The 26,004-nt window shown below is 44.3% G+C and overlaps 1 protein-coding gene across 2 annotated transcripts in view; it reads left to right on the forward strand.

The window, feature by feature from the left end:
• The window catches only part of PDE1C (phosphodiesterase 1C), a 537,043-nt gene that overhangs the window by 226,466 nt on the left and 284,573 nt on the right, over nt 1–26,004 (forward strand). The window contains exon 2 of one of the 2 annotated variants that reach the window (XM_075557556.1): nt 18,359–18,385. The exons of the other annotated variant lie outside the window; for it this stretch is intronic. Within the exon in view, the coding sequence (XP_075413671.1) occupies nt 18,359–18,385 (27 nt within the window). The remainder of the gene's footprint in view (nt 1–18,358; nt 18,386–26,004) is intronic. 2 annotated transcript variants of the gene reach the window in all.

Below are 26,004 nucleotides of genomic sequence, written 5' to 3' on the forward strand. Positions count from 1 at the left end.
CATCCATAAAAGATGAGGATAGCTATTGTTTTTCTTTTCTACCCACCAAATCCCGCCCTTCCCACCCCTTATTACAGAAACAGACGCTGCCTCTCACTCTACCTCCTGCATCCTGCTATGGTGATGGGCTCATGAGTCAGAGTTGTCCTTTCCCATTGCAGTCACATTCTTACTTCCTGCCAAAAAGCAATAGGTCTTGTAGAGGAGTGGAAGCCAGCCCAACAGGGCATTAACTCCTTCCTTGAGATTTCTGTACTGGACATTGGAGAGAGATGTGTTCCCTTCCCGAACTTGCATGGTGGCTGCCACTGGCTCTATAGCAAAGGCCTTTCTTTGTTAGGGTGCTGTGAGGCCAATGTCAGAGCGAAGCAGAGGGTAGAGGGTATAAGGGCTATCACTGGTTTACTCCCAGAGGCCCCACTTCCACATGGGCCCACCCATCGATCCATTCTTGATTTTGCTAGCTGCTTTGAGTTAGATTTCTCCAAAGAAGTCTGGAAAATCCCACTGAAGTATAGAGAGTTTGTGTGACTCTTCCACACTCTACAGCAAAGATGGGCATGGGGAGACCAAGGGCAAAGAAACTTACATCTTTGATGTCACATTTAGCCCTTTCATTCGATATTTTCTTTTTACTTATCTGCAGTTTTTAACAGTGTCAATAATGTTTAGGCAATGTTGGGCTGCTCCCTTAACACATACTGAGTGTCTGTTATGGACCAAACACTTTGCTAAGCCTTGGGTATGCAACAGTGAGTAAGACACTTTTTACCTGCCCTTCTGAAATGAATAGGCCCTGGGAAGGACCGACATGGATACCTGAGGTGGTGAATGTGGTTACCGAGGGGTGTGTGGTGAGCTCCCTCTGCTTGGGTGGGCTGTGAATTCATCCTAGTCTGAGTCCTTAGGGTCTCAGGAAAGACATGTGCATGACCTCCTCTCATCGATGCTAGCCTTTTTCAAAGGTTCGTGAGATGCATGAGCACATAGACCCATCCAGTCATCCCCGCATACTTCTATCAGCCCGGAGGTCTGAGCTGTTCTTATGGACAATTGGAAAACTGCTTCGACTTGCTAGGGCCATGCCTGGAGTCCCTGTGGCTTCTATATTTGCTTCTCCTTGGCAATTCCCAAAGCAGAGTGTATGTTGGGTCTATTTTAAGTCATTTAACATGGGGCTATTGAACAGAAATCTCCCAGGTCTTTTCAGAAGCAGTTGACCTCCAAATTGGTCCTTGGTCTATAATTTATCCAGCGTATGTACTCCCCTGGAGATCAGTTCCCAGGGGCTTTAGATACTCTCCTTAAAAGGTTTCTGGAAGCTCATCCAGCACAGTATGGAAGGATGGATTGAGGTGGGTGAAAGACACAGAGGGGCACAGGTAGAGAGGCGCTGGACGACCTGGCACAGCGAGGAGGAGAAGTGAGAGAGCATGCAGGAAAGAAAGGATAGCTGGCGCTTTGTGGTGACACACAGATTTTTCCAAATTAAAATTTTCTCTTATTCCTCACGCTCCATGTTTAAATTTCAATTTGTGTTTTCTTTAGAGTCTACATGCCTGCAGTTTGAGAAAAACTTTTTTTTCTTTTTAATTTCAGTAGTTTGGATTTTCTTCTTTAGATTTTAAAGGGATTATTAAAAATTGAAGATGGAGATGAACAACATATGAAATTTAAACTTTAGAATGATTGTTCTGTGTGTTAGTCTGGGTAGACTAGAGAAACATCCATGGACACACATATGTATATATACAAGAGGAATTGAACATTGAGAAAACATCCCAACCCAGTCCAGTCCAAGGACATAAATCTGATATTAGCACATATGTCCGATACCAATCTATAAAGTCCTCTTCAGACTCATGTAACACATGCAATGAAGCCAAATGCAGGACGATCACAAACCAGTGGGTAGAAATTCTTTGGGTCCAGTGGCTTTGTAAACATCTCAGTGCTGGCAGGGGTCCTTCTGTGGCTTCTCTGGCTTCCGAGATCTGATTGCATCCACGTGGCTTGTCTTCTGCAGTGTCTCCCAGAGAGCAGTAGAGAGAGAGAGGTGTTTTCCGCCTGCAAGGAGGAAATAACAGATTTTCCAGAATTCTCAGGAGAAGGCCATACCCACACAGAGGCCTCATTAGCTATGATCTGATTGATAGGCTAGACTCCACCCCTACACTCTTAATCCTCAAATTAACAAGTGATTATATAACTACCACATTCTGGAAAAAGTGTGCAGGCAGATTTGAAGCAAGACTTGTGTGATGCAGAGGCGAGTTTGAGAAGATGCCTGGGGGAGGTCGTACTGTGGAGGATGAAGTCATTGGAGGCCCATTTGGAACCAGAATTGAGAGCCCCGGTGGCTCTGTTAGGAGCCCTAGTGGTGGAGGTGTCGAGCTGCAATTCGCATGGTCAGCAGTTCAAAGCCACCAGCAGCTTCATGGGAGAAAGACTGGGCTTTCTACTCCTGTAAACAGTTACAATCTTGGGAACTCACAGGGGGTCAGCTATGAGTCAGCATTGACATGATGGCAGGGAGTTTGGTTTTGGTTTGGTTTGGTGGCATTTTTGGGTAAACGTTGGATTGCTAATCTCAATGTTGGTGGTTTATAATCCACTGGTGACTCTGGGGGAAATACGAGGCTGTCTGCTCTTGTAAAGATTTGTAGCATTGGAAACTTACATGGGGTCACGATGAGTTGTAATCCACTCTATGGTAGTGGGGTGCTGTAGACATTGAGCAGAAGAAGGAGAAGCTATCTTCTAAGTTTTGAGGGTTCAGATGTCTCAGTGAGTTTGGTGCTATTTATCTTGAAATAAGAGCAGGCTCGGATGAAAGCAGGACGATGAACATGGGTTTAGACATGTAGAACTGGATGCTTAAGTAGCTGTCGGTTATCGCATTCTGGAACTATAGAGACCTCTGGCCTGGAGCAAGGGGTCTGCGGGCCGTGGTTCTTAGCTAAAACCTTGGGAATGAATGGCTTTAGGAAAAGGGCTTTGACATGAATTTGATGCAAAAATACAATGGTAGACTACTTTTAAACGTTGTCTACTTCTTCCAGATTATGCATTTAGGGTATCAATTGGTTCTTCCCAGCCTCCATTTCATAAGGCATTCTGAGATGGTTCAACACCTTTTAATCACTGGGTTCTGATGATATTCGAGGCATTAGTAACTTCCAGTGAGGGCCAGTGGTGACTCTGTGGAAGAATTCTCACCTTCCATGTGCTGCAAGAGTTCGATTCCCAGCCAGTGTGCTTCCTATACAGCCACTACATCTCTGTCAGTGGAAATGTTTATTTGTGTGATGATGAATAGGTTTCAGTAGAGCATCCAGAGTAAAAGAAAGGCCTAGAGATTTATTTCAGAAGGCAGCCAGTTACACCCCCCTACAGCACAACAGTGGGATCCATTGAGCCCGGGGATGGTGCAGGGCCAGGCAGGGGTTCCTTCCCTTCTGGAGAGGATTACCAGGAGTTGTAGACAGATTGGGCAGCTGCCAACAATAACACAACCGCTACCAATAGGAGCTTCAGAAGGGACAGGAAGCTATTACAAGAAAGGCCTTGCCCTTGGGAATCTTAGGGTCTAATGAGGGACAGACGATAGCCCCTGAGACATGTGCCAAGTTAAGTACCAATAAGAGGGAGCATATTCATCGATTACTAAATGAATATTATCAATATTGTTTGCTGGAATTCAGAGGAGGACATTTATGTTTGAGAGGTTGATTTTGATTTTTTCTTCTATTTCCTTCCCTAATGAAGACCAAGTTAGGGTCTCCAAAATATATTCCCATTATATATTACAAGGGAATAAATAAATAAATATTAAAAAGAGTAATCAGTACCACACCTTTGATGTGAAATATTCTCTATTTGGATACCAAAGCAGTCGATTTCAACAAGCACCAATGGAAGTGTTCATCTGTCCTAAACAATTTGGAAGACAGCTCCTTGGCCAGCCAATTGGAAGAGATCCATATCTATGCCCATTCCAAAGGAAGGCGATTCAAGAGAAGGTAGAAATTATCGAACAAAATTATTACTATATGCAAATAACATTTGCTAACAAAATTTTTAAATGGCTGTAGCAATGCATGGAAAGGAGACATCCAGAAATTCCAGGTAGTTCAGCACAGGGTATGGGATGAGGGATCTCATTCCACATCAAACGGATCTAGGCTGAAAGCAGAGAATATTGGAAAGAAGTTTACCTCCATTTTATTGACCATGTAAAAGCATTTGACACTATTCAGAATAAACTATGGCTGATATTGAAGATAACAGGAATTCCAGAACAATTAAGGGTGCCCAGGTGGACCGTGGCAGTTGTTCAAACAGAAGAAGGGGGTGCTACGTGGTTTAAAATGGAAAAGGCAGGCATCAAGGTTGTATCTCTTCCCCACACCTCCTCAACCTGTACGCTTCGCAAATAACCCGAGAAGCTCGGCTACATGAAGAAGCCCATGGTATTAAGCCTGGAGGAAGACTCCTTAACAGCCTGCACAATGCAGACAACACGACCTTGCTTGCTGAAAGTGAAGAAATCATGAAGTACTTACTAATGAAGATCAAAATAGTATAGCCCACAATATGGATGGTACTTCAACATAAAGCAAACAGATTTCCCACAGTTGGGCTAATGAGCAACATAATGATAAAGGGAAGACAGATAGAAATTGTCAATTTGTCAAAAAAATTCATTTTACTTGAATACACAATCAATACTCATGGAAGCAGCAGTCAGGAACTAAAAGATATATTGCCTCGGGCAATTATACTGCAAAAGATCTCCTTAAAGTGTGTAAAAGTGAAGGTACCGCTTTGAGAAATGCGATGCACCAGACTGTCTTGGTATTTTCATGTGCCACATATATATGGAAAAACTGGAGAGGCAATAGGAAGACCAAAGAAGAATTCTCTCACTTCCATCAAGTCAATGCTGACTCTTAGTGACCCGATCCCCGGTGGGTTTTTGAGACTGTAACTTTATGGGAGTATAAAGCCCAGTCTTTCTCCCAGGAAGCTGCTGGTGGTTTCAAACTGCCAGCCATGCAGCTCGCAGCCCAACATGTAACCACTACACCACCAGGGCTCCTTTGAAAGAAGAATTAGTGCCTTTGAGTCATAGCATTGGGGAGGAATATTTGCTATGTCATGGACCGCCAGAAGAACAAGCAAATCCACTGTAGAAGAAGTGCAGCTAGAATGCTCTTTAGAAGGGAGATGGTGAAACTTTGGGCATGTTGTCAGTGGAGACCAGTCCCTGGAGGTAGATATCATGTTCAGAAAAGTAGTAGGTCCATGCATGAGAGTAAGTCCCTTGGGAGGTGGATTGACGTGGTGGCTTCCACAATGAACTCAAACGTAGCAGCAATGGGGATGGTGCCAGACTGGGCTGTGTTTCCCTCTGTTGTACGCGGTGTCTCCATGCGCCTGAACTGACCAGACACATCTCGTCATGACAGCAACAAGGTAGCACACGAGCACACCATTCCTCGCTTATCATAATTTATTTGTGAAAACTTAGTAATTCAAATGCTTGCACAGCCAAAATTCATTGACCAATCTTGCAGCGTACCTGTGCCAGCCGAGAGGCAAATGTGGAGAAGAGGATGATGCATTGGTGGTTTAGTTTGAGTCTCTGGGGGGTATTTACATAGACAGGACCCCTGAGTGGGCCACACGTTTGCAGGCAAGGCGTGGCATCCTGAGGAGAAGGGAAGGCATGTGCAGGTAGATAAATGAAATTTAAAGGAAAGATTTAGATGGGAAAGAGTCCAGTAAAGTAAGAAGAAAAATTATATTTATATATCGATCCGTATGTACACATATCTCGCCTGTATCTGAATGATCCTAAGTAATTTTCATATTCAACAGAGAGGTTTCCACAATTCTAGCTCCTGTTTCCTGTATTTAATTTTGTCTGACTCATAGGAAAACACCTTTCTCATCTCCAGTATCCCATATGGAGGGAAAATGCTATGGGATCTGCCTCCATGGCTTTTTGAGGAGCAACTCAGAAAACTACTTGCAAGATACAAGGAAGTTAATGTAGCCCGTGTGACTCCTTTACAGTGACCATTCCCGTCTTTCGTTAGTAATAAGTGAAACACTCCACTTCTGGAGAATTTATGCTGGGCCCATGCAGAGTTGGTATTATTCATGTTTCATTACAGTGTTCTCTTTATTTAAAGGCCTCTTGACAAACGTTATTAAACAAAACAAACGAGTATTCATGAATGTAAGAAAAATTCAGACAAGCCTATAAATTATGGAAAAGCTTAATAGAATGATTTAATCAACAAACCTTAAAAACATGAGTATAGCTAATACATTTTGTTTATATATTTGAATGACTACACACACCATCTGGGCACTTTCTAAAACACACACACACTTGTAGGGTGCTTTAAAGCTTAATAGGAAAATGGAATTAAGTGATAATGGAATTTTCCCACAAACTTTTGGAGAAGTCCCTTCATATACATCAATATTCAGAAATCCCATCCTTATCCAGTCACTCCACAAGCATTTCCCTGGAACAGTCATGGGCACACACTGTGCTAGGTATCAGAGATGCAGTGTGAAACAGAACCGGTTCAGGTCCTCAGGGACAGTGCGATCTACCGGCAGAGGTAGACATTAAACAAGAAATTCCACAAATAATTATACACTGTGATGAGGGCCACAAAGAGGTACACAGGGTGCTGTGAAAATGTAAGAAGAGGCCTGAATCTGGTCCAAGAATCCAGGAAGGCATCATCAAAGAGTGAGATGTGAATAGAGATCCGAAGAACCCACCAGGAGCCCTACTGGTACTGTGGGGTGAGCGCTGGGCTGCTGGCCACAAGGTCAGTGGTTCTTACCCACCAGATGCTCCACAGAAGAAAGACGAGGCCGCCGGCCCCTGTACAGATGGATAGTTTTGGAGACCTTATACAGGGTCACTATGAGTCTTAGTCAACTCAATGGCCAGGGGTTTGGTTGTTATGAAGACGAAGTAAGTGTTAGTAAGGTGAAGCATTAGAGAAGGGTGTCTTAGGGAATTCAAGGCCAGGGTAGACATTAGATGCAAAATCCAAAGTCAGAGGGAACCTGGTGATTGTTGCATAGACATAAAGCATCAGTGGTCAGGATGCTGGAGGGGAGGGCATGGGTTGACCTCATCTGTCAGACTGTGGAGCCTTAGTAATAGGAAGCCATTGGATCTTGATGTAACATTCCTGAGGAGAAGAGGTGACTGTTTGAGCAGGTAGATAACTGAACTTTAAAGAAAAGATAGAAAATATTCCAGCAAAGTAAGAAGAAAAAATTATACCTCTACATTTATCCACATGCACACATACCTCACATGTGCCTGAATGATGCTAATCTTCATAGAAACTTGATAACAGAGTGAATTTAATTCTACTGGTGTCATAGGTTTACCAGAACAGACCATCTTCAGAATCATATCGCTAAGTATTTCAATCCATAAGATAAAGAAACTTCAGAGTCTTGGTGGTGTAATGGTTTTAGGTTGGTCCACTTACTCCCCATGGTCACAGTTCAAAGTCACCAGCAGCTCTGAGGGGCAAAGACTGACTGGATTTTTTGACTCCCATCAACAGTGAGTCTCAGAAACCCACAGTGGATCGTGATGAGTCAGCATTGATTCGATGGCAGTGAGTTTGGTTTGGTTTGGTTTGGTTGGACTTCTTATATTGAATTGACTACTTGGTGTTGGGCCCACCATGAGGGGATTGAAACAGAAACAGATACATAGAGGTGGGCAAGGTCATTCTCAGAATTCCGTGAGCAAGAGGGGATGAAGTAGTCCATGACCCAGGAAGCCAAACAGGACAAAGCATCAAATACTTTCTGGGAGCAACAGTGCAAGAATCAGATTCGACTATTATGTTGGCCCACCACAGAGGAGCCCTGTGAAGCTTGGCTGGTCAGAGGCTCTCTGGACTCAGCAGGTTTAGTTCGTATGCCTCGTCTTTCTTCAGGGGGCACAGCATCCCTGCTGATGGTCTGCTGTATGTGTCTCCAGTGGACTTTGATGGGTCTGAACCCCTTGAGCCTGCCCACATTTCCTGCCCCACACCCTAACCTCCATCTCACCTCTTCTCATTCACCACCCCTTTCTGCTCTTTAAGGACTTCCCAAAATGATCCTTCTTCCTCCTTTTCCCTTCCACGTCCAAGGAACTAGTGTAGGGACCCAATATTGTTTGGAGCTGCAGCTTTTCTTCCCTTAACGTCACCAGAGGCGTGAAAGAAAATGTAGACCATCATGGTGAACATGCATCGGGCATGCTGGCTAAGAGTCACTCTTGGACACTCAAAGAACGCTAACTTCTTACTTATCTGTATGCCCAACAAATAAGATGCTTTAGACCCACCGAGTAAATATGGGAGTGAGACATTTGTCTTTGGATGCTATTTCCAGGTGTGTTTTAGGATCAGTCCAAATTCAAACCAATGTGTCTTATCCTTTGTTCGTCTCTCTAGCTTTAACTGTTGTCTAAGAATTACTGTTAGGAGTACCACGGCACCTTTAAATCAAGTACTTCCAAGTGTATTATATTGAACATGCTATTCTAGTTGGTTGTTACTTGGAAAACCTATCTGCTAATTAAGTGTAACTGGACATTTTTTATAAATTAGGGTCCTTTTGTAGCTCGTTTTGAAATAAATGAATTATCATAATTATCATAAATGGAGTCTAGAACTACCACTCCGCCTATAAAAACACTGGCTGGAAGTGGTCATGGTTTAACAAATGAAAGGCTTGCTCCGTGCACTGAGTGCTGGAGGAGCTGTCAGGTGAGCCACGGGCTGCTAACGGCAAGGTCAGCATTTCAGACCCATCAGCGGCTCCGTGGGAGAGAGATGAGACCTCCTGCTCTCATCTTTACAGCCTCAGGAATCCGATCGAGTCCCTGTGAGTTGGAATCAACCAGATGGCATTGGGGTTTTGATTTAGATATAGTCTTGGTGAGTCTAAAGGTGACTAGGGAGAATGGGATTAGAATGAGCAACTGTTCTCAGCTAAAGAAGAGCTCAGACAGGGCTTACTGAATGCATGTGTGTATTTTGAACCCGGGTCTAATTTTTACCACATTTAAAATCACTGTCTTAAACTCTGCTGAGTCTGTGTTCAGAGAATGGATTTACCCAGATGATGGTTTTTGTGAGATAGGGCTGTCAATGGCAATGGAAGCGCTCTCGAGTCTTTCATAGCAAATTAACATTTCAACATAATACTTGTAGAATAAGTTAATATTTTAATTAAGCATTACATTGCCTTACATTCACCTGAGAGCATAAGTGACCGATGAGACCACTTTTCATTTGGTCAGTTCTCACTCCTGGGGACCCATATGTGAGTAGACATGTGTCTCACCAGGTTTCCCATGGGTCCATCCAAGGAGCCTTTGGGGGTACTTGGACTGCCTTTCAGTTTGCAGCCTAGTCTCTTAAGCCTTTGCTCCACCTGTGACTTCAAAGGATCAGTGCCCACAGACAGCTCTTTGCTAGGAGTAGATTTTGCTAGAAACCGAGAGGAGGAGGTTAAGAGAGGAGGGAGGGAAGGGGATTCTATTGAGGGTCAGTGGGGAGTATTAGACCAGGCACTGCGCTCAACTCAGAAGACAGTTTCTCCACGGGAAAAACAAAGCAGGGAACTGAGGCAAACCTCTAACAACTGGGCTTAAAAGCCCACCCATCCCTAATTACAGGGACATTTCTGTGAAAGTGAGATTTTGGTTGCAATCCTTTGGATTTATGTCCATTTTTGATCATGCCATCACGTCACAGATCTACAGAAAGATTTTTGTTTCCAACCTTTCTCACCGATGTTTATATAAATAGAAGCCGGCTCCCAGGAAGGAGGTCACAGAAATCTCTTTCATTCCCACCCACAGGGTTTTACTGTACTTACAACACAGCAAATGATTGGAACTACGTGACTAGAGGAACAAGTCATTCATGCAAAAAGCATACTCCTTGGGCTCCTATGAGGAAAACAGCCACTTTCTGTCACCTTTATCTACAACCGAGTCTTTGCTGAGGCTGTTATTGGTGCCACTGATCATCTTAACCCCCATCCCCCCTTTAAATAGGGGACGTTTTAGTTAAAGGGGAACCATCAGCTTTTGGTCGACTCAAAATCTCTTGCTTTCCAAGAGACCATCTCATCTTTCTCTGGGGAGGCGTTAGCTCCTGGGGCCTGCTCCATAGTAATCAGAGTGCTGGAATTTGAGGCCTGATAGCAGTTTGGGATTCTTGAGTCTGGCCAGCTGTCTGCCAGGCAGAGTCCAGGGCCGGGGAGGGAGGGAGGGAGGGAGGAGGATGAACAACTAGGAGCCAGACTAGCAGAGAGTGGAAGCGGGGCGCAGGGTGGATTTGCTGTGTGAGTTGGGGCAGCACCCGGTCGGGTTTCCCGTGAGCTGTTTGATTTGGATTAGGCAACCATCCTCAAAGGCTTCTCCTCATTCCACTGCCGGGTCCAAGTGAGATGACACTTACACACAAATACACTTGTTTCCAGGAGCAAATGAAAAACAGACCGTCCTGTTTACAGCTCAGTTTCAGAGAAGAATTCTCCCATTCTTCAGGTTCCTCTCCCCCCACCTCCAAACCCCAGCCCTCAAAAACTTTCCTTCCTTAGGCTCGATCTTGTCATCCTTGTGGGCCAAACTTAGTGGAATGTTGCACCCTTGGGAGAAGTTGATTTCTGCAGAAAATCGTCCTCTTCTGGAATGCTCAATGAGAGAGCCGGTGTCTGTATGCCCACTTCCTCCAACGCTCTTAGGAAACTTAAACAGAAACAAACATGGCGGCTTCCTGTATGCAGAGAACGAGGCTCCACAGTCTTCTCCTGGCTTTGACCTTTTGGAAGCCGATCCCCAGGCCTTTTTTGTCAAGGTACCTCTGTATGAACTTGAACTTCCAACCTTTTGGTTTGTAGCTGAGCTCCTGTTGATCTGTTTTAACCATTCAAGGACTCCTAGACAGAAAGGATTCTTTCCTCATTGTTGGGTTATGTATGCTAGTTTATTAGACTTTGCCTTGGATCTTTTAACAAGCTCTGGTGGAGCTGTGGATTAAGTGTTGGGTTGCTTACTGAAAGGCTGGCAGTTCAAAACCACCAGCCGCTCCTCAGGAGAATGCTAAAGCTCTTTGCCTTCAAGATGTAGGGTTTAGGATACTCTGAAGAGCGGTTCTGCTCTGTGTTCTAGAGTTGCTCAGAGTTGAAGTCAACTGGATGGATGACAGTGTGTTGGAGGTAGTAGTATTTGGCTGTTTTAGATCCTTTGGCCAACGTGGACTTTCTTTGTCTTGGCCATTAGAATAACAGGCTTAAGGCAGCAAGAGGAGAACCTTTCCCTACTATTCCCTGCTGCCCCTCAACCCCCAAAAAGAGTCTGACAGAAAGTCCCAGGAGATCTTGTTTGCATATACGAGGGGGCTTCAAAACATTTGTGGAAACATGCGATTAAAAACACAACCAGATTTTTCCACCGATGTTTTGAAGCCCTCTCATATTTTCTCATTGGCACTTACTTGTTTCACACGATGGGAAAGGCTGGCTAGTCACCCATGGCCTCACTCTGCCAACCTAGGTTTGCATGGAAATGAAATCAGTGCTTGGCCCAGCCACCCTCAGCTAGCTCTATACTCCCACTCACAATTGAAGGCAGCTAGCAGACCTTTTTTCCCAAGAGCCAGTGCTGTTCGTCTCCATTCCACATACCAATGAGAATCAAAGCCGGAGGGTCAGATGGTGGGACACATCCATGCTCATTTCACGGGTCTTTGTGGTCTTTCCTCCTGGTCCACTTTCCCACAAGCGAGCCGCACGTCACATGCCCTCATGGGAACAGGCGGGCAACTTACTGTGCTCCTCCAGGTCTGCTCTGCGCCTCCTCTCCCTGCAGGGAACTCTGCTCTGAGGTGAGATCCCCCCAGCCCTCGTGCTGCACTGGGGACCAATCAGGGCAGATAGAGACAGGAGGTGATGGGGTCTGGAGCGGTGGGAGTCATCCTGACCCAGACACCCCGGCAAACACTGAAGGCAGATTTGGAATTCTCACTGAGCACATGCACTGCTGAATATTCAATGACTCATCCCAGAAAACCCTCGCTGGGCCCAACTGGGAGGGCTCTTGCTGTCAGTTTCGAAAGGGAGCATACGTTTTGGGTTTTCAAAGCCAGCTCATTAGAATATTAAGCCTATTTATAACCTCATTATTGTAGCACCCACATGGCTCTTACTCAAGGAAAGTCATTTATAAAATGTGAAAAACTGCCAGGCATTTCATAGTTTAATATTGATCTTTTAGAGACTCTCACTTGCTCCCCATTCATTTCCCCTTACCCCCACAAAAAAATTAAACGAAAACAAAATAACCAATGCCATCATGTCGATTCTGACTCATCGCCATCCGGCCTGCTAATCTTTCCCTCAAATGGGGAAAACCACCCTCGATGTGCAGGAAAGATCCCGGATCCCAGAGGGCTGCTGCCAAAACAGATACCTACACTTGATCTTGGATTATGGGCTATAGGTCAGAAGTTCAAAAGAGTTCCAAGTTAATTGCCCGTTATTTATGTGGTCTCACAAGGGGACTGTAAGGCCCAGAACTTTGGGAGCCTGTGCTAGGTAGGGTCTGCCAGATGGTAAGTTCTATGCGCGTAGACAGCCTCATCTCTCTCCGGAGGACGGCTACCTTGCTGTTAGCAGCCCCACACCCAACCCACAGCACCATGGAGGCTGGTGGCCATGGTCCTCAAATCATCTGACTTTGGGGTGTGTGATGGTTACCTTAGAATGCAGGCGTACCCAGTTCTTTGGGAACTCAGAACCATGAAACAGGAAATAAAGCACCAAGAAACAGTCCGGTGTCCACACGTCACTGTTGTTTCTGCTCCTTTCTGCTCTGCCCCCCAGGCAGGTCTTTGCTTGCTATGAACAGAATCGCCCCCTATGCTTACTAATTCCTACTCTTTCTCTCCTTGCCTGAGGTCAAACCCCAAGCCAAACCATCGCTGTCCATTTGATTCCTGGGCGGTGTAAATGGATAGTGCTCCACTGAGAACTTAAAAGCCGATGGTTGAACCTGAACCTGGAGGTTCTGTCTGTTATGTTTATAACCATGGTGCTCCTCTACCCTGTAACACACGGGGTCACTGTGTTTGCGGCCAAAATAAACACCAATAAAAACTAACCGCGCACATTGCCACGGAGAGAGTCCGGCTCACGGTGACCTTTCAGGGCTCAGGGTCGAGGTGTCCCTGTAGGTTTCTAAGCCGGGAGCTCTTGAAGAGAGTAGACAGCCTCACCTTTCTCCTTGGCCGTGGCTGGTGGTTTCACACCGCTGACCCTTCAGGTGGTAGCCCCCTGAGTCACCTGCCACGCTACCAGGGCTCCTGTGTTTGGGACCAGGACAAGTAAAATGGAGGTCAGGGTTGAGAAGCCTCATCTAGCCATGGCGACCTTTGGGGACACTTTGGGTCAGTTCTCCTTGTCCTCTGGTGCCCTGGTCTCCTTTTCCACTTCTCAGAATGTGATCAGCGTGAATAAAAACAGTAGACAATAAAAATGGCCTTCTGAAGAGAGGCTTTCAGTGCCTTGCTTCCTCTATTCTGTATGTGTGGACGCACGACAGACAGACAGACAGACAGACAGACAGACACACACACACACACACACACACACACACACACACACACCATTTGACACTTCTTGGGCAGTCTTCTTTTCCATCAAAACAACCTGGACCTAAATAGACATTGATTTTCAGTGAAGACCAGTAGTCTTTTAATTTGTGTAAGATGTAAGTGAGTATGGGCCAATCAATAATGCTAGTGAGACAGTCCATGATACCGTTGCATTGAATGAGAACTTCCCAAGGATGCTTAGGGAAGCTGTGTAAGCAACTCACTTGACTGCAATGATTAGGGAGCTACTGCTAGCAAGAGCTTTGGAGAAAAGATCGTTGTAGCTATTTCTAAGAATTGTGGTAGTGTCTGTCTCAGTTTCTTTTTCTCCCGTCTTCTTCTGAGCCCAGCTGCGACATTACCGGGAGTGTATGGCTCTGGTAGATTCGCTGGGATGCTTGCTGAGTGGAGGGCAGGGTAAGCAGGCTGCCCTGGCCCTCCCTTGGACACTGGCAGTGCTGGGTGGGCTTCAGCAGATCCTCCTGTTAGTCAGACTGGGATTGGCACCTGCTTTCCCTGTGTGCCAGCTGTCCCAAGATGAAGAGACTTGGAAATAGTTCTTCCCTTTTGACAAGTAATTTCAAACTTTTTTTCCCTTTAATGATATTTTAAATCAACAAAATGCTTTTTTAAAAACCCCAAATAGATTTTGCAACTCTTTTGAATAATTACAACAGCCACTAACCACAAGGTTATCAGTTCAAAGCCACCAGCCATGCCACGGGAGAACAATAAGGCTTTCGACTCCCATAAAGAGTCAGAATCCACTAGATGATAGTGCTTGTTTGTTTCTGGTATTCATATCAGGAGGTCCCTATAAATTACAAGCAGTGTGCCCTTGAATACTAGCCTAAAGGTTGGCGGTTTGTACCCACCCAGGGGAGCCATGGGGAAAAAATCCTGGCAAACTGTTCTGTAAAGTTTAAAGCCAAGAAAAGCCTATGGGGCTGTTCTACTCCAACACACGGGTCTCTGTGGCTCAGAATCGACTCAACAACAGATCTCGGTGCCAACATAGTCGCTGCACGGGTCCTGCAGAGCTACACCGTGCTCACTGCATTGCCGCTCTCAGCCCTGTGAGGCAGCTACAGTTCCCTACATTTTACCCACGAGGGGCCGGGTGGTTGGGCAAGTGATGTAACTCGCTAAAGGTTACACAGGCTCCGGGAGGCAAAGAAGGAACTTGAGCTCAGGCAAGTGATCTTAACTGGGTCCATTACAGATTATACAGATGAGGGGCCTCACAAAATTTGTGGAACATCTTTACTGTTTTTGTCATTGAGCTGACCCTGATGCATGGTGACCCTGTGTGCGCTTTGCAGTAATTGTGTCCCCCCAGGTTTTTAACAGCTGAGTACATTATCGTGCTTCTGAACGAACTTGAAATTCCAATCTCTTCTGCAAAATGCTTTATTGCTTATATCACAGAGGGACAACGCTGACTCATTTTCTCTCTCTTTCTGCACACACACACAATGTGCGTTTAAATATACACATATTGTAACCATATATGAGTGTGCTTCAAAGATTTGTGGATAAATTACAATTCTGTTTTTTCCATAAAGTTTTTAACCCCTCCTCCCCGTATAAGGAGCCCTAGTGGTTTAGTGCTCTGCTGCTAACTGAAAAGTTGGAAGTTCGAATCCACTAGCTGCTCTTTGGAAGAAAGATCTGGCAGTCTGATTTTGGAAAGATTACAGCCACCTGGATCTACCCCAATTCAGCCCTGGTTGCTGGAGCAGCCGTGTGGAGACCCCTGCCAGTGCTGAGATGTTTACACATTCACTGACTCGGCTTTCCTCCTGCAGTCGGCATCATAGGGTGTGTTTTGTGAGATGAAGGAGAACTTTGTAGATTGGTGTTGGACGTATGGGGTAGTGTTGGGATTGTGGGCTTGGACAGCACTGGGTTGGGATGCTTTCTTAATATACACTTACCCTTTATATAAAACTCTCTCTTATACATATGAGCTTCTGTGGATTTGTTTCCCTAGTTTACCCAGACTCACACACCCTTTAAGTTGCCATCAAGTCTAATCCACCTCATAGCAACCCTATGGTATAGAGGTGAACTGCCACATACGGTTTGTGTGCCAGGTTGGCACAATAAACCTTAACTATCTCAAAGGGCAACAACAACAATAAAAAACTATATGTATGTATATATATTTAATAGTTAAATAAATAGATATATTTAATTTAACAATATATATCCTCATCTCAAAATTCACTGCCTTAGAGTCGATTCTGACCCACAGTGAGCCTGTAGAACAGTATAGAACTGCCCCTGTGGGTTTTCAAGAGTATACAGGAATAGAACTCTTTGCAGGAGTAGCTTCATCTTTCTCCTAAGGAATTGCTGGTGACCTTGTAACTTACTATGCCACCAGGGTTCCTATAAGTATGTATATTAAATATACATATTTAACATATAGCATACACATACGCATATGTAATTGAAATACTTGGAGTAACTATGCACACATATTAAACATGTATACAGACTTATATGTAGACCAAATCCATATATTTCAGTGCTATAATGCCTTTCCTTAAAAAACAAAAGCAGCTGCACACGTGTGGGTGTGTGTTTGCTTGCAAAGGGTACATCCTGGGGTTCAGAGTTTGGAAATTATTGCTCTAGAACTCCTCAGAGGAAATCCCCTTAGCACGGGCCCTCGAAGAAGTGCCTGAGCTCCCACAGTGCCGGTCTTGTCAGATCCTTGAGACCAACTGTCTTGGCCATTCTCAGATGAATCCTTTGCTTTCGAGGCCAGCTCGATATACCTTCCAGCATGTTGAGACTTGTGATTTATGGTTTCAGTTTTAGAAAATCAGAAATTGAAGGTAACAGGACAAGCAAAGCAGAACTATTGAAGAGAGCCTGTTATCCACCAGGTTGGGAACGAGGGTTAAGTCCCCTGGAAATTCTTTATAACCAAAGACCATGACTCACCTGGGGTCTTCTTTCCAGCTCATTTCCTGTGCTTGGGGGCGAAGAATGCCAGTGCGCCCTACTGTTGTTGCTTTTGTTTCTTTTCACCTTGTTTGAGTTCATCTGCAGTCATCTTCTTGATTTTCCTTGCAGACAACACGGTTTGCTTTTGTCCAGCCACTTTTAGGTATGACATCCTTAGGGGAATGACTTAGCCTCTGCGAGCTTCTTTGCTGCAGAGTCCACGTAGGGGAAACCTCCCAGGGCGCTGGGAGGACGGAGTGAATGAAGCTGTGGAAAGGTGATGGAGTGGAAGGGCCTCAGCCTTTGCGGCCACTCCGTTCTTCTCCCACCACCTTCCTCCGTGTGTGGGAAACTCTGGCTGTGGTCCTTGCCTCCAGTGGACACGCTAGAGCCTGATGTCTGTCCAGGTGACTCTAGGGCTGGGAAAATGCAGTACAGTTGGGGGTGGTGGGTGACAGGGCTGGGAGTTCCGTGGTACCACAGGCGAAAATATAGAGCCCCACTTCCCACAGCAGTCCCTTCTGCTCCAAGGATCATCTTTTCAAAAGAAAAAAAAAATAAAACGTAACATGCATTTGATTAGAAAATCCATGGCTCAGATTTCCTGGGCTCAGAGACTGTAATGGGCGTGCAGGTGTGGAATGATTTGGAACTGGGCCATATTGTGTTTCCTGGAAGTGCCATAGGGGATGTACTTCCCTCTTCCCACACTGCCTTTCCTCCAATCCCCTCCCTGAGGCAGTCTGTCCAAACTCTTTTGCGGGTTTCCAGAGTCTTGAAAAACGGACACCAGCATGGAGAACATTCCATTCTGGAGACAACACACTTCCATTTGTGGCCATTTCCTGTATAAATATCATATGGCCCATGTGAGGCAGGTAGGGCAGTTCTGTTATCTCCATATCATAAATTAAGAAGCCTCAAACCCAGGTGAGTTACCCAAGGCCCACTGATGGCTGTGAATAGCGGAGCGGGTCTAGAAATCACGTCTCTTCTGCTTCCCCAGGGAATGGTCTTCTAGGAGACTTGAGCGATTGTACCTGCACCCACAACCAGGTTCTTAGCAAGTTCTTCACGTTGCTCGCGCCATGTTGGTTGCTGGGCTTTCTCATTGCCTCACCACTCCCTGCTGTCCTTGAAGACCTGTCTGCTCTCATTGTGGCTCGGCCGCACAGTCACACACTCACATTTTCGAAAGCTCACTCCTAAAAGGCCTTAATGATTCATGAAGAGTGCAACAGCGACAATAGTAACATCACAGATAGCTAATAGTTATTGACCCCTGGATATGTCCCAGACCCAAAGTACTCTAACAGCCTCCGTCCACCGAGTCTACCCAGTCCCTCCCCTGCTTCAAAACCCAGTAAACGGAAAGGCTGAGTTTTGAACTTGGATCTTAACAGCGTTGAAAGCTGATTCCCAGTGAACACACGGAAGTACCCTTAAAAAGGAGAAGGGTTTAAAGTAGAGGGCAGAGCCAGAGCTGCTGGGATCCTGTTTTTAACAGTTATGCCCATGTCTGTATAAATCTGACCACAATACACTCCGGTAAGCCGAAGCATTTCACAGACCGCTCTCTCTAGGAAGCATTCACACGTGCCCATCCCCATTGAACTAATCCTCTTCTAAACCATGGCCTGCCACAAACCATTATCTGATCTGTGTTTCTGCTTCTTTTCCTACAGGAGGAAATATAAGAAAACATCCCAGAGGTAAGAGCATCTTCCTGAGCCAGGGTTGCCTCCCGGCCGTGACTGGTTGAGTCATTTGTGACTCAGACCTCACAAGTTTGGCTCCCTGGTGGACATTAATTGAAATCAATGATCTCTTGGTATCCTTCCGATGAATTGGCTGCTTTATCTTCTCGTGGAGATTGCTGCTGTAATTAAGAATTGATTGCCGGCACTTCGAGTGTCACAGTAGGTGTGTACCTTCACAGGAGAGTGGATCCTGTGGATTAAGAAGCTTGTTACTGATGGACTGTTGAGTGATTTCACTAAAACCTTTACCAAGGAGGCAATGGGCTGGCGGGAGCTGAAGGTTTATGGATGGGGAGCACAAATGGGGTCTCTAAAGGCATGCCATTGAGCTCAGAGTGTAGGCAGTGATATACGGGTGCTGTTCTTGTTCGTTCTCATCAAGTGGGCTGAATTCACTCTGTGATGATCTGAGTGTAACAGGATGAAATGCTGCCCGGTGCCCCGCCATCCTCATGATTGCTAGTGTATTGGAGCCTATTACTGTGGCTGTTGTGCTAAGCCATCTGCTGGAGGCTTCCTTGCGTTTTCGTGGACTTTCTGCTTAACCACACGCGATGTCCTTTAGAGATTAGCGATGGGCTCTTGATTTGACTCTGGAAAAGGTAATTTAAAGTAAAATATTATTTGTCATCACCCCGGATGTATTCATTGCTTGTAAAAATAAGTTGGTAACAATAAAGTCTCTGTGGGGCTATGAATGGTGTTTGATGGACTCTTTGGGGTGAGGAGTCATGGCAGGTTCAGACTGGCATTGGCTTTGAAGTGGGTGTTTATTAAACAATGGAAATACATACTCTGTATTTCTAGCTCAGAAATGCCTTATGGGATTTTAATTATGCATTAAAGTACTTTTATTTTCTTTTAAAAATCATTTTACTGGGGGCTCATACAGCTCTTATCATGATCCATCCATCCATTGTGTCAAGCACATTTGTACATTTGTTGCCATCATCATTCTCAAAACATTTACTTTCCATTTGAGCCCTTGGTATCAGCTCCTCATTTCCCCCTCCCTCCCCTGCCCTTTCTCCCTCATGAACCCTTGATAATTTATAAATTATTATTATTTTGTCATGTTTACATTGTTCGACGTCTCCCTTTATCCACTTTTCTGTTGTTCGTCTCCCAGGGAGGGAGTTATATGTAGACCATTGTGATCAGTTCCCCCTTTCTCCCCCACCTTCCCCTTTCCCTCCTGGTATCGCTACTCTCATTATTGGTCCTGAGGGGATTATCTGTCCTGGATTCCCTGTGTTTCCAGTTCTTATCTGTACCAATGTACATGTTCTGGGCAAGCCAGATTTGTAAGGTAGAATTGGGATCATGATATTTGGGGGAAGGAAGCATTAAAGAACTAGAGAAAAGTTGTGTGTTTCATCATTGCTATACTGCACCCTGGCTGGCTCGTCTTCTCCCTGAGACTGTTCTGTAAGGGGATGTTCAGTTGCCTACAGATGGGCTTGATGCCTGATCCCATAGACACCTCGTGATCACACAGGCTGGTGTGCTTTTTTCATGTGGGCTTTGTTGCTTCTCAGCTAGATGGCTGTTTGTTTATCTTCAAGCCTTTAAGACCCCAGACATTATATCTTTTGATAGCTGGGCTCCATCAGCTTCCGTCATCACATTTGCTTATGTGCTCATTTATCTTCAGCGATCATGTCGGGAAGGTGAGCATCTTGGAATACCAGTTTAATAGAACAAAGTGCTCATGCATTGAGGGAGTACTTGAGTAGAGGCCCAATGTCCATCTGCTACCTTAATATTAAACCTATAAATATATGCACATAGATCTATTTCCCTAGTATCATATATAAATGCATTTGCATATGTACATGCCTGTATTTAGATTTCTAGAAATGCCCTTTGCTTCCTAGTTCTTTCCTCTAATTCCTTCTATAAAGTGCTTCTTTGACAGATGTTATTTGCTGAGTGTGAGAGCAGTTGGGTGTGAATGCTTGTGTGTGCACATCAGCGTGGTGGTGATGTGAGAGGAGGGCGGATTCTCCAAATAATAGGCTAATGACATGAGTTTAGGAAAGGCCATGTACTTCATGGTGGAGTTCATTTATTAGTTAATCTACCACACACTTTTGAAACTTTTATTTGTTTTCACAAATGTAATTGGAAATTAATGGCACATAAAGGCTCCCATGGCCTGCTTAATTCTCCAGCCTCCTTCCCTGTATCCTGCAACCTCCCTTTCAATTCTCTCAACATTATCAGCTGCTTTTCATCAAAGATGCGACCCTTCTGGTTCAGGTGATTCTGGGTGCTTTCTGAGGAAGGTCTGGGCTAGACTTTCAGGGGATAGATTTATCTCAGTTTCATCTAAGGAGGTAGACCTCCTGCGTGTCAGGGGGCTTCTCTTGAGTCAGGGCGGACAAGGTGTGTTCATTTCAGAGGTACCAAAAAGTCGTCAGGCCACCAGAGGGTGGGTAAGTGCTGCCCATGAAACTAATTACAGACTCATTCTTCCATGTCTGTCTACACACTGCCCCTTCTCCCGACCCTGAGCCCACCTCACAGTTAATCCTCTCTGAGCAACAGCCACGGTGCCTGACACAATGACCTTTCTTTCATAAGTGTTATTGGATACATTAAGGAAGACTGAGTGCTCTGCTTACAGATGGATCTTTCTAAGGTATTGGCATTGTCAGGCCTTGGGTCATGGCACCGGGAAAACATGCCTTTGGAAAAGTGATTTTATTGAGCGATAATTTCCCACACCAAATGATGCATTGCAGTGAGCAAATATACTGCAAAACATCTTTTAAAAGTGTTAAAAAGCAGAGGTTTTACCTTGAGGACTAAATTGTGTTTGACCTGGGTTGTGGTTTTCTCTCTCTCTTTACACATTTTATTGGGGGCTCTTCCGGCTCTTAGAACAATGAGTACATCCATTGTGTTAAGCACAGTTGTACATGTGTTGCCATCATCCTTGTCAAAACATTCTTTCCAGCTCTTGGTATCAGCTCCTCAGTTATTACCTCCCACTCCCACCCTCCCACTCTCATGAACCCTTGATAAATTATAAATTATTATTATTTTCATATCTTATACCATCTGCTTTCTCCCTTCACCCATGTTTCGGTTGATCATTACACTGGTTTGGGTGTGTGTGTTATGCATTTATCTTTGCAATTGGTTCCCCCCTTTTTCTCCCACCTTCCCTCTACCCTCATGGTATCACTACTCCCATTATTGTTCCTGAGGGGTATATTTGCCCTGGATTCTGTGTATCAAGAGCTCTTATCTATACCAGTGTACATGCTCTGGTCTAGCCGGATTTATAAGATAAAGTTGGAGTCCTGATAATAAGAACTAGAGGAAAGTTGTTTGTTTTATCTGTGTGATACTGCACCCTGTCTGCCTCTTCCTTGTGACCCTTCTGTAAGGGGATGTCCAATTTTCTACAGATGGGCTTTGAGTCTCTTCTCTGTCCCTCACCCACCCTGTTCCCATCAATATGATTGTTAGTTCTGGGTCTTCCGGTGCCTGACACCTGATCCCATCCACACCTCATGATCACACAGGCTGGTGTGCTTCTTCCATGTGGGCTTTGTTGCTTTACAGCTGTTGCCGCTTGTTTACCTTCAAGCCTTTAAGACCCCAGATGCTGTATCTTGTAATAGCCAGGTAGCCAGTGGCATTTCAATCACCTCGCGTGCATGCGAAAGTGGACAATGAGTAAGGAAGACCAGAGAAGAGTCGATGTCTTTGAACGGTGGTGTCGGTGAAGACTACCGAATACATCATAACTACCAGAAGAACAAATAAATCTCTCTCAGAACAGACACAGCTAGAAGAATGCTCCTGAGAAGGGCGCTGGCTGGTGAGGCTTTGCTTTCCACACTTTGTACATGTGATCAGGAGGGGCCAGGTCCTCGAGAAGGACAGCATGCGGGGTAAAGTACCGAGTCAGCAAAGAAAAGGAACGTGTTCAAACACAGGGATGGACAGCAAGGAGAATGCAGAACCGGGCAGTGCTTTACTCTGTTGTACAATTAAGAACCAGTGATGGCTAACATCAAAAGGTTACATATTACAGAAATCACCCATTTAAAAAGTATAATTCCGTGTTTTTAAATTATGTCTTGGTACGTGGAACGTGTAACCACTGTCAACATTCGAACATAGTCATCATGTATAAGAGAAACCCTGTAGTGCTATAGTAGAGTGTAGTGAAGAAATTAGGTGGTGTTTGGCTAGAAGAAAAAGTAACGTTTGGGATATTAAAGATTGTCTTAAAACAAGCAGCCACCTAAGTGAGGTGGCAGCTAAGTCCACATGGAAAAAGCTTAGATGTCTATGTGATCCAAGGATTGTAAACAATGAAATCCAAGGCCAGAGGAGGGAACTGCATTCGAGTTCAAATTCTAAGCACCTGGTTTTCAGAAGGCAGTGGATGACAGTGAAAACCCAAACCCCATTTGCAGAGTCCCCATGTGGATTAAGCTTCTGGAGAACCCCCTTCGACCACTGACTAGGGATATGATCAGCCACACTGTCAGACAGAGTGTATGGAAAAGTAGATTAATGCAGATATAATTAGGTTAAAATGTAACACCTTGTCGTTTATTCTCCCTTTTGACACGTTTTGAATTTGTTCTCGTTTGTTTTGTGTTCTGTTTTCTTTTGGATTGATGATTTTTCCTGAGCTTTGTTCTATTGTTGCGAGGCTGGCATGTTATGCTTGTCTCTGTGTGAAATCCAGGATATTTACAGAAACAGTAACTGGATTAATACTTTATTAGGGTTCTAACAGACGAAATTAGAGGAAAGGGGAAATATTTATAACAAATCCAAGGATGAAGAAATTATTCTAAAATTGATTGTGGTGATGTTTTCCCAACACATTTTAAGTATGTTTAAACCATTGAATTATATGGTATGTGAATTACAAATCAATAAAACAATTGAAGTTAAAAATTACAGTATAATTTCTATGATGATAATTACAAATAAAAAAGAAACCAGGTATACTCACATACCCATTAGCTGTCACCATCTCATTTAACCTCCCTTCCCTTCCCTGGAGCCACGAATCTGTTTTCTATCTGCATACCTTTCTTTATTCTGCACTTAATGTGGAGGCAATCATACAGGAGCCGGTCCTTTGTAACTGGCATCTTCCTCATAGCATCATGTCTGTAAGGTTTAGTCCCGTTGTTGCACGCATCAATACTCCATACTTTTTAATGACCATATTCTACTCTTTCTGTCTACCGCATTTGTTGATGCACTTACCCACTGATGGGCATTTAGGTTGTTTCTACATATTTTTACTATTATGAATTGTGTTGCTTTGCATATTTGTACATACATTTTTGTATGGATGTATATTTTAATTTGTTTGGGGCCAAAGAGTGTACCTAAGCGTGGCATTGTTGGTCACCTGGCACCTCTGTGTTTAAGCATTGGGGGAACACACATTGGTCTTGAGTTGTCTAAAACATAGGCCCAAGTTATTGTTTCCTTAATATGCATGTTCCCTATTTTGCATGTAGGATAATGCCATGTGACCCTTCCAAGTTCTGTTCTGGTAAAAGTCAGAATTAATTCTGGAAGGGCTGGGATTGGATTGACACAGTCCAATGAACACCTGAAAAATAATACTCTATATTATGGCAAAGGTGTTTTTTAAGGAAAGCAATGTGCTGACTTCAGCCACCCTGGTCTCAGTGACCTCCCTGCGTCACGACATACTTAATTCAAGTGTCATCACCCATTGTGTTGTAGTGAGAGGACACATTCCAAACAAAAGTCAGCGTAGACCTCTTGTTGGCCAAACATTCAAAACTCATAGTTCAGTCTAGCATAGTGAGTCTAGTCATTTTGTGGATTTAAACACAATACATTTCTTTTAATGTTTTTTTAAAATTGTGAATTAGGTGGAGGCTTTGCATATCAGACTGTAGATTTGTAGTCAACAGTTTAAACTACTTATTACCCGTCCCCTTACCCCGCCCCCTAGTAATTTACCCTATCTCCCTCTGTAGATTTCTCTGTTCCCTCTAGTGGATTATCATCTACCCCTTCTGCTCAGTTATTAATGGCCAACCCTCTTGGTTTCATCTTCCCTGCCTCCCTTGGTAACATCTGATGTCTGTTCCTTTAGACACATTACATTTTGATCAAACATCACTAATTCAGTTGAAGCCTGCCAATAAGTTTGAACAGTGGATTTTTCATGTAAAACAACAGCAACAACGACAAACACAAACTCACTGCCATTGAGTCAACGCTGACTCATAGTGACTTCCTGTGGGTTTTGGACACTGTAATTGTTATGGGAGTAGAAAGCCAAGTCTTTCTCCTGTGGAGCTGCTAGGGGTTTTGAACTGCTGACCATGTGGATCACAGCCCAATGCATAACCACAGCACCACCAGGGTTCCTTCACATATTTTCAGATTTGGCCACTTTAATCTCATCTTTCCTAATGAGTATTATCTCATAGCAGGGACAGCTATGTCTTACTCAGGGTTCCCAAATAGTGCCAGCAATCCAAAGTAGTGGTATTAGAATATTGAATGCAGTGTAGAGGTACATGGCTAGAACCAATGCAAATCTCCTGAAATTGTCCATTCTGACTCACTGTGACTCCATAGGACACGTTAGAATGGCCCTTTCTATTTCTGAGACTAAATTGTAATCACAGGAACAGAAATCTGGAGGGCAGCGGATGGTTTCCAACTTATGTCCTTGCGATTAATAGACCAAGGTGTGACTCACTCACTCACTAAGCCACCAGGGCTCCTTAGAGTTGCATGAGCCATTGAGGGGAGCAAAGATGGAAACTTAAATCTTCTAGAAGGATGAATGGTATACGTTTCTAAACTGAGCTTCTATAGAAGGCTACACCCTCCTGTCCTGTTCAGCTTCATCGGGCTCCTGCCAGGAATTGCATATGAACCATCGGGCAGTATGTAAATTAATCACTCTGATGAGAGGGCATAATAGCCTCCGGTAGTAAAAGGCAATTTATCATTTTCACATGTGGTTAACCTAGGATATGAGATACCTCAAAGTTGCCTCAATTTTATTTTAAGGAGAGATAAATCAGCAAGTGAGAGAATTTTACAAGAGAACTGCTCAAACCTGTCAAGGTTTAAATTACTATGTCAATTTTTCTGAAAGCATATTCTTTGCATATCGGATGTGGATACTGTTGCATTTTTAATTTTGTCATTGCAATAAAAACGAGGTAGTCATGTACCAATTCTGCTGGCGTTATGTAAAGTAAAGGCTAATAGAGGACTGGTGTGAGCTCTTCTGTTTTTATTAAGACACTTAGTTTTATATAAAGTATTCCACGTTTCATTTTTCTACCATTGAGGAAAAACTATCCCCAAACTTAGTGTCTTAAGCAACAACTTTCTTTTGCTCATGATGGCTGAGATCAAGAATTCAGGAAGGCCTTAGCTGGGTGCTTTCCAGGTGAACCGCCTGGTGTCAGCTGGGGTGGCTGGGGACGGAGAAGCAACTTCGCAGATGACTTCTCCACTCATATGGCAGGAGCCTTGATGCACCGTGGTTGCTGGCGCTTGACATGGTTTTCATCAACCAT

The sequence above is a fragment of the Tenrec ecaudatus genome, chromosome 9 (genome assembly GCF_050624435.1).
Source record: "Tenrec ecaudatus isolate mTenEca1 chromosome 9, mTenEca1.hap1, whole genome shotgun sequence".
In the NCBI taxonomy this organism is placed as follows: Eukaryota; Metazoa; Chordata; class Mammalia; order Afrosoricida; family Tenrecidae; genus Tenrec; species Tenrec ecaudatus.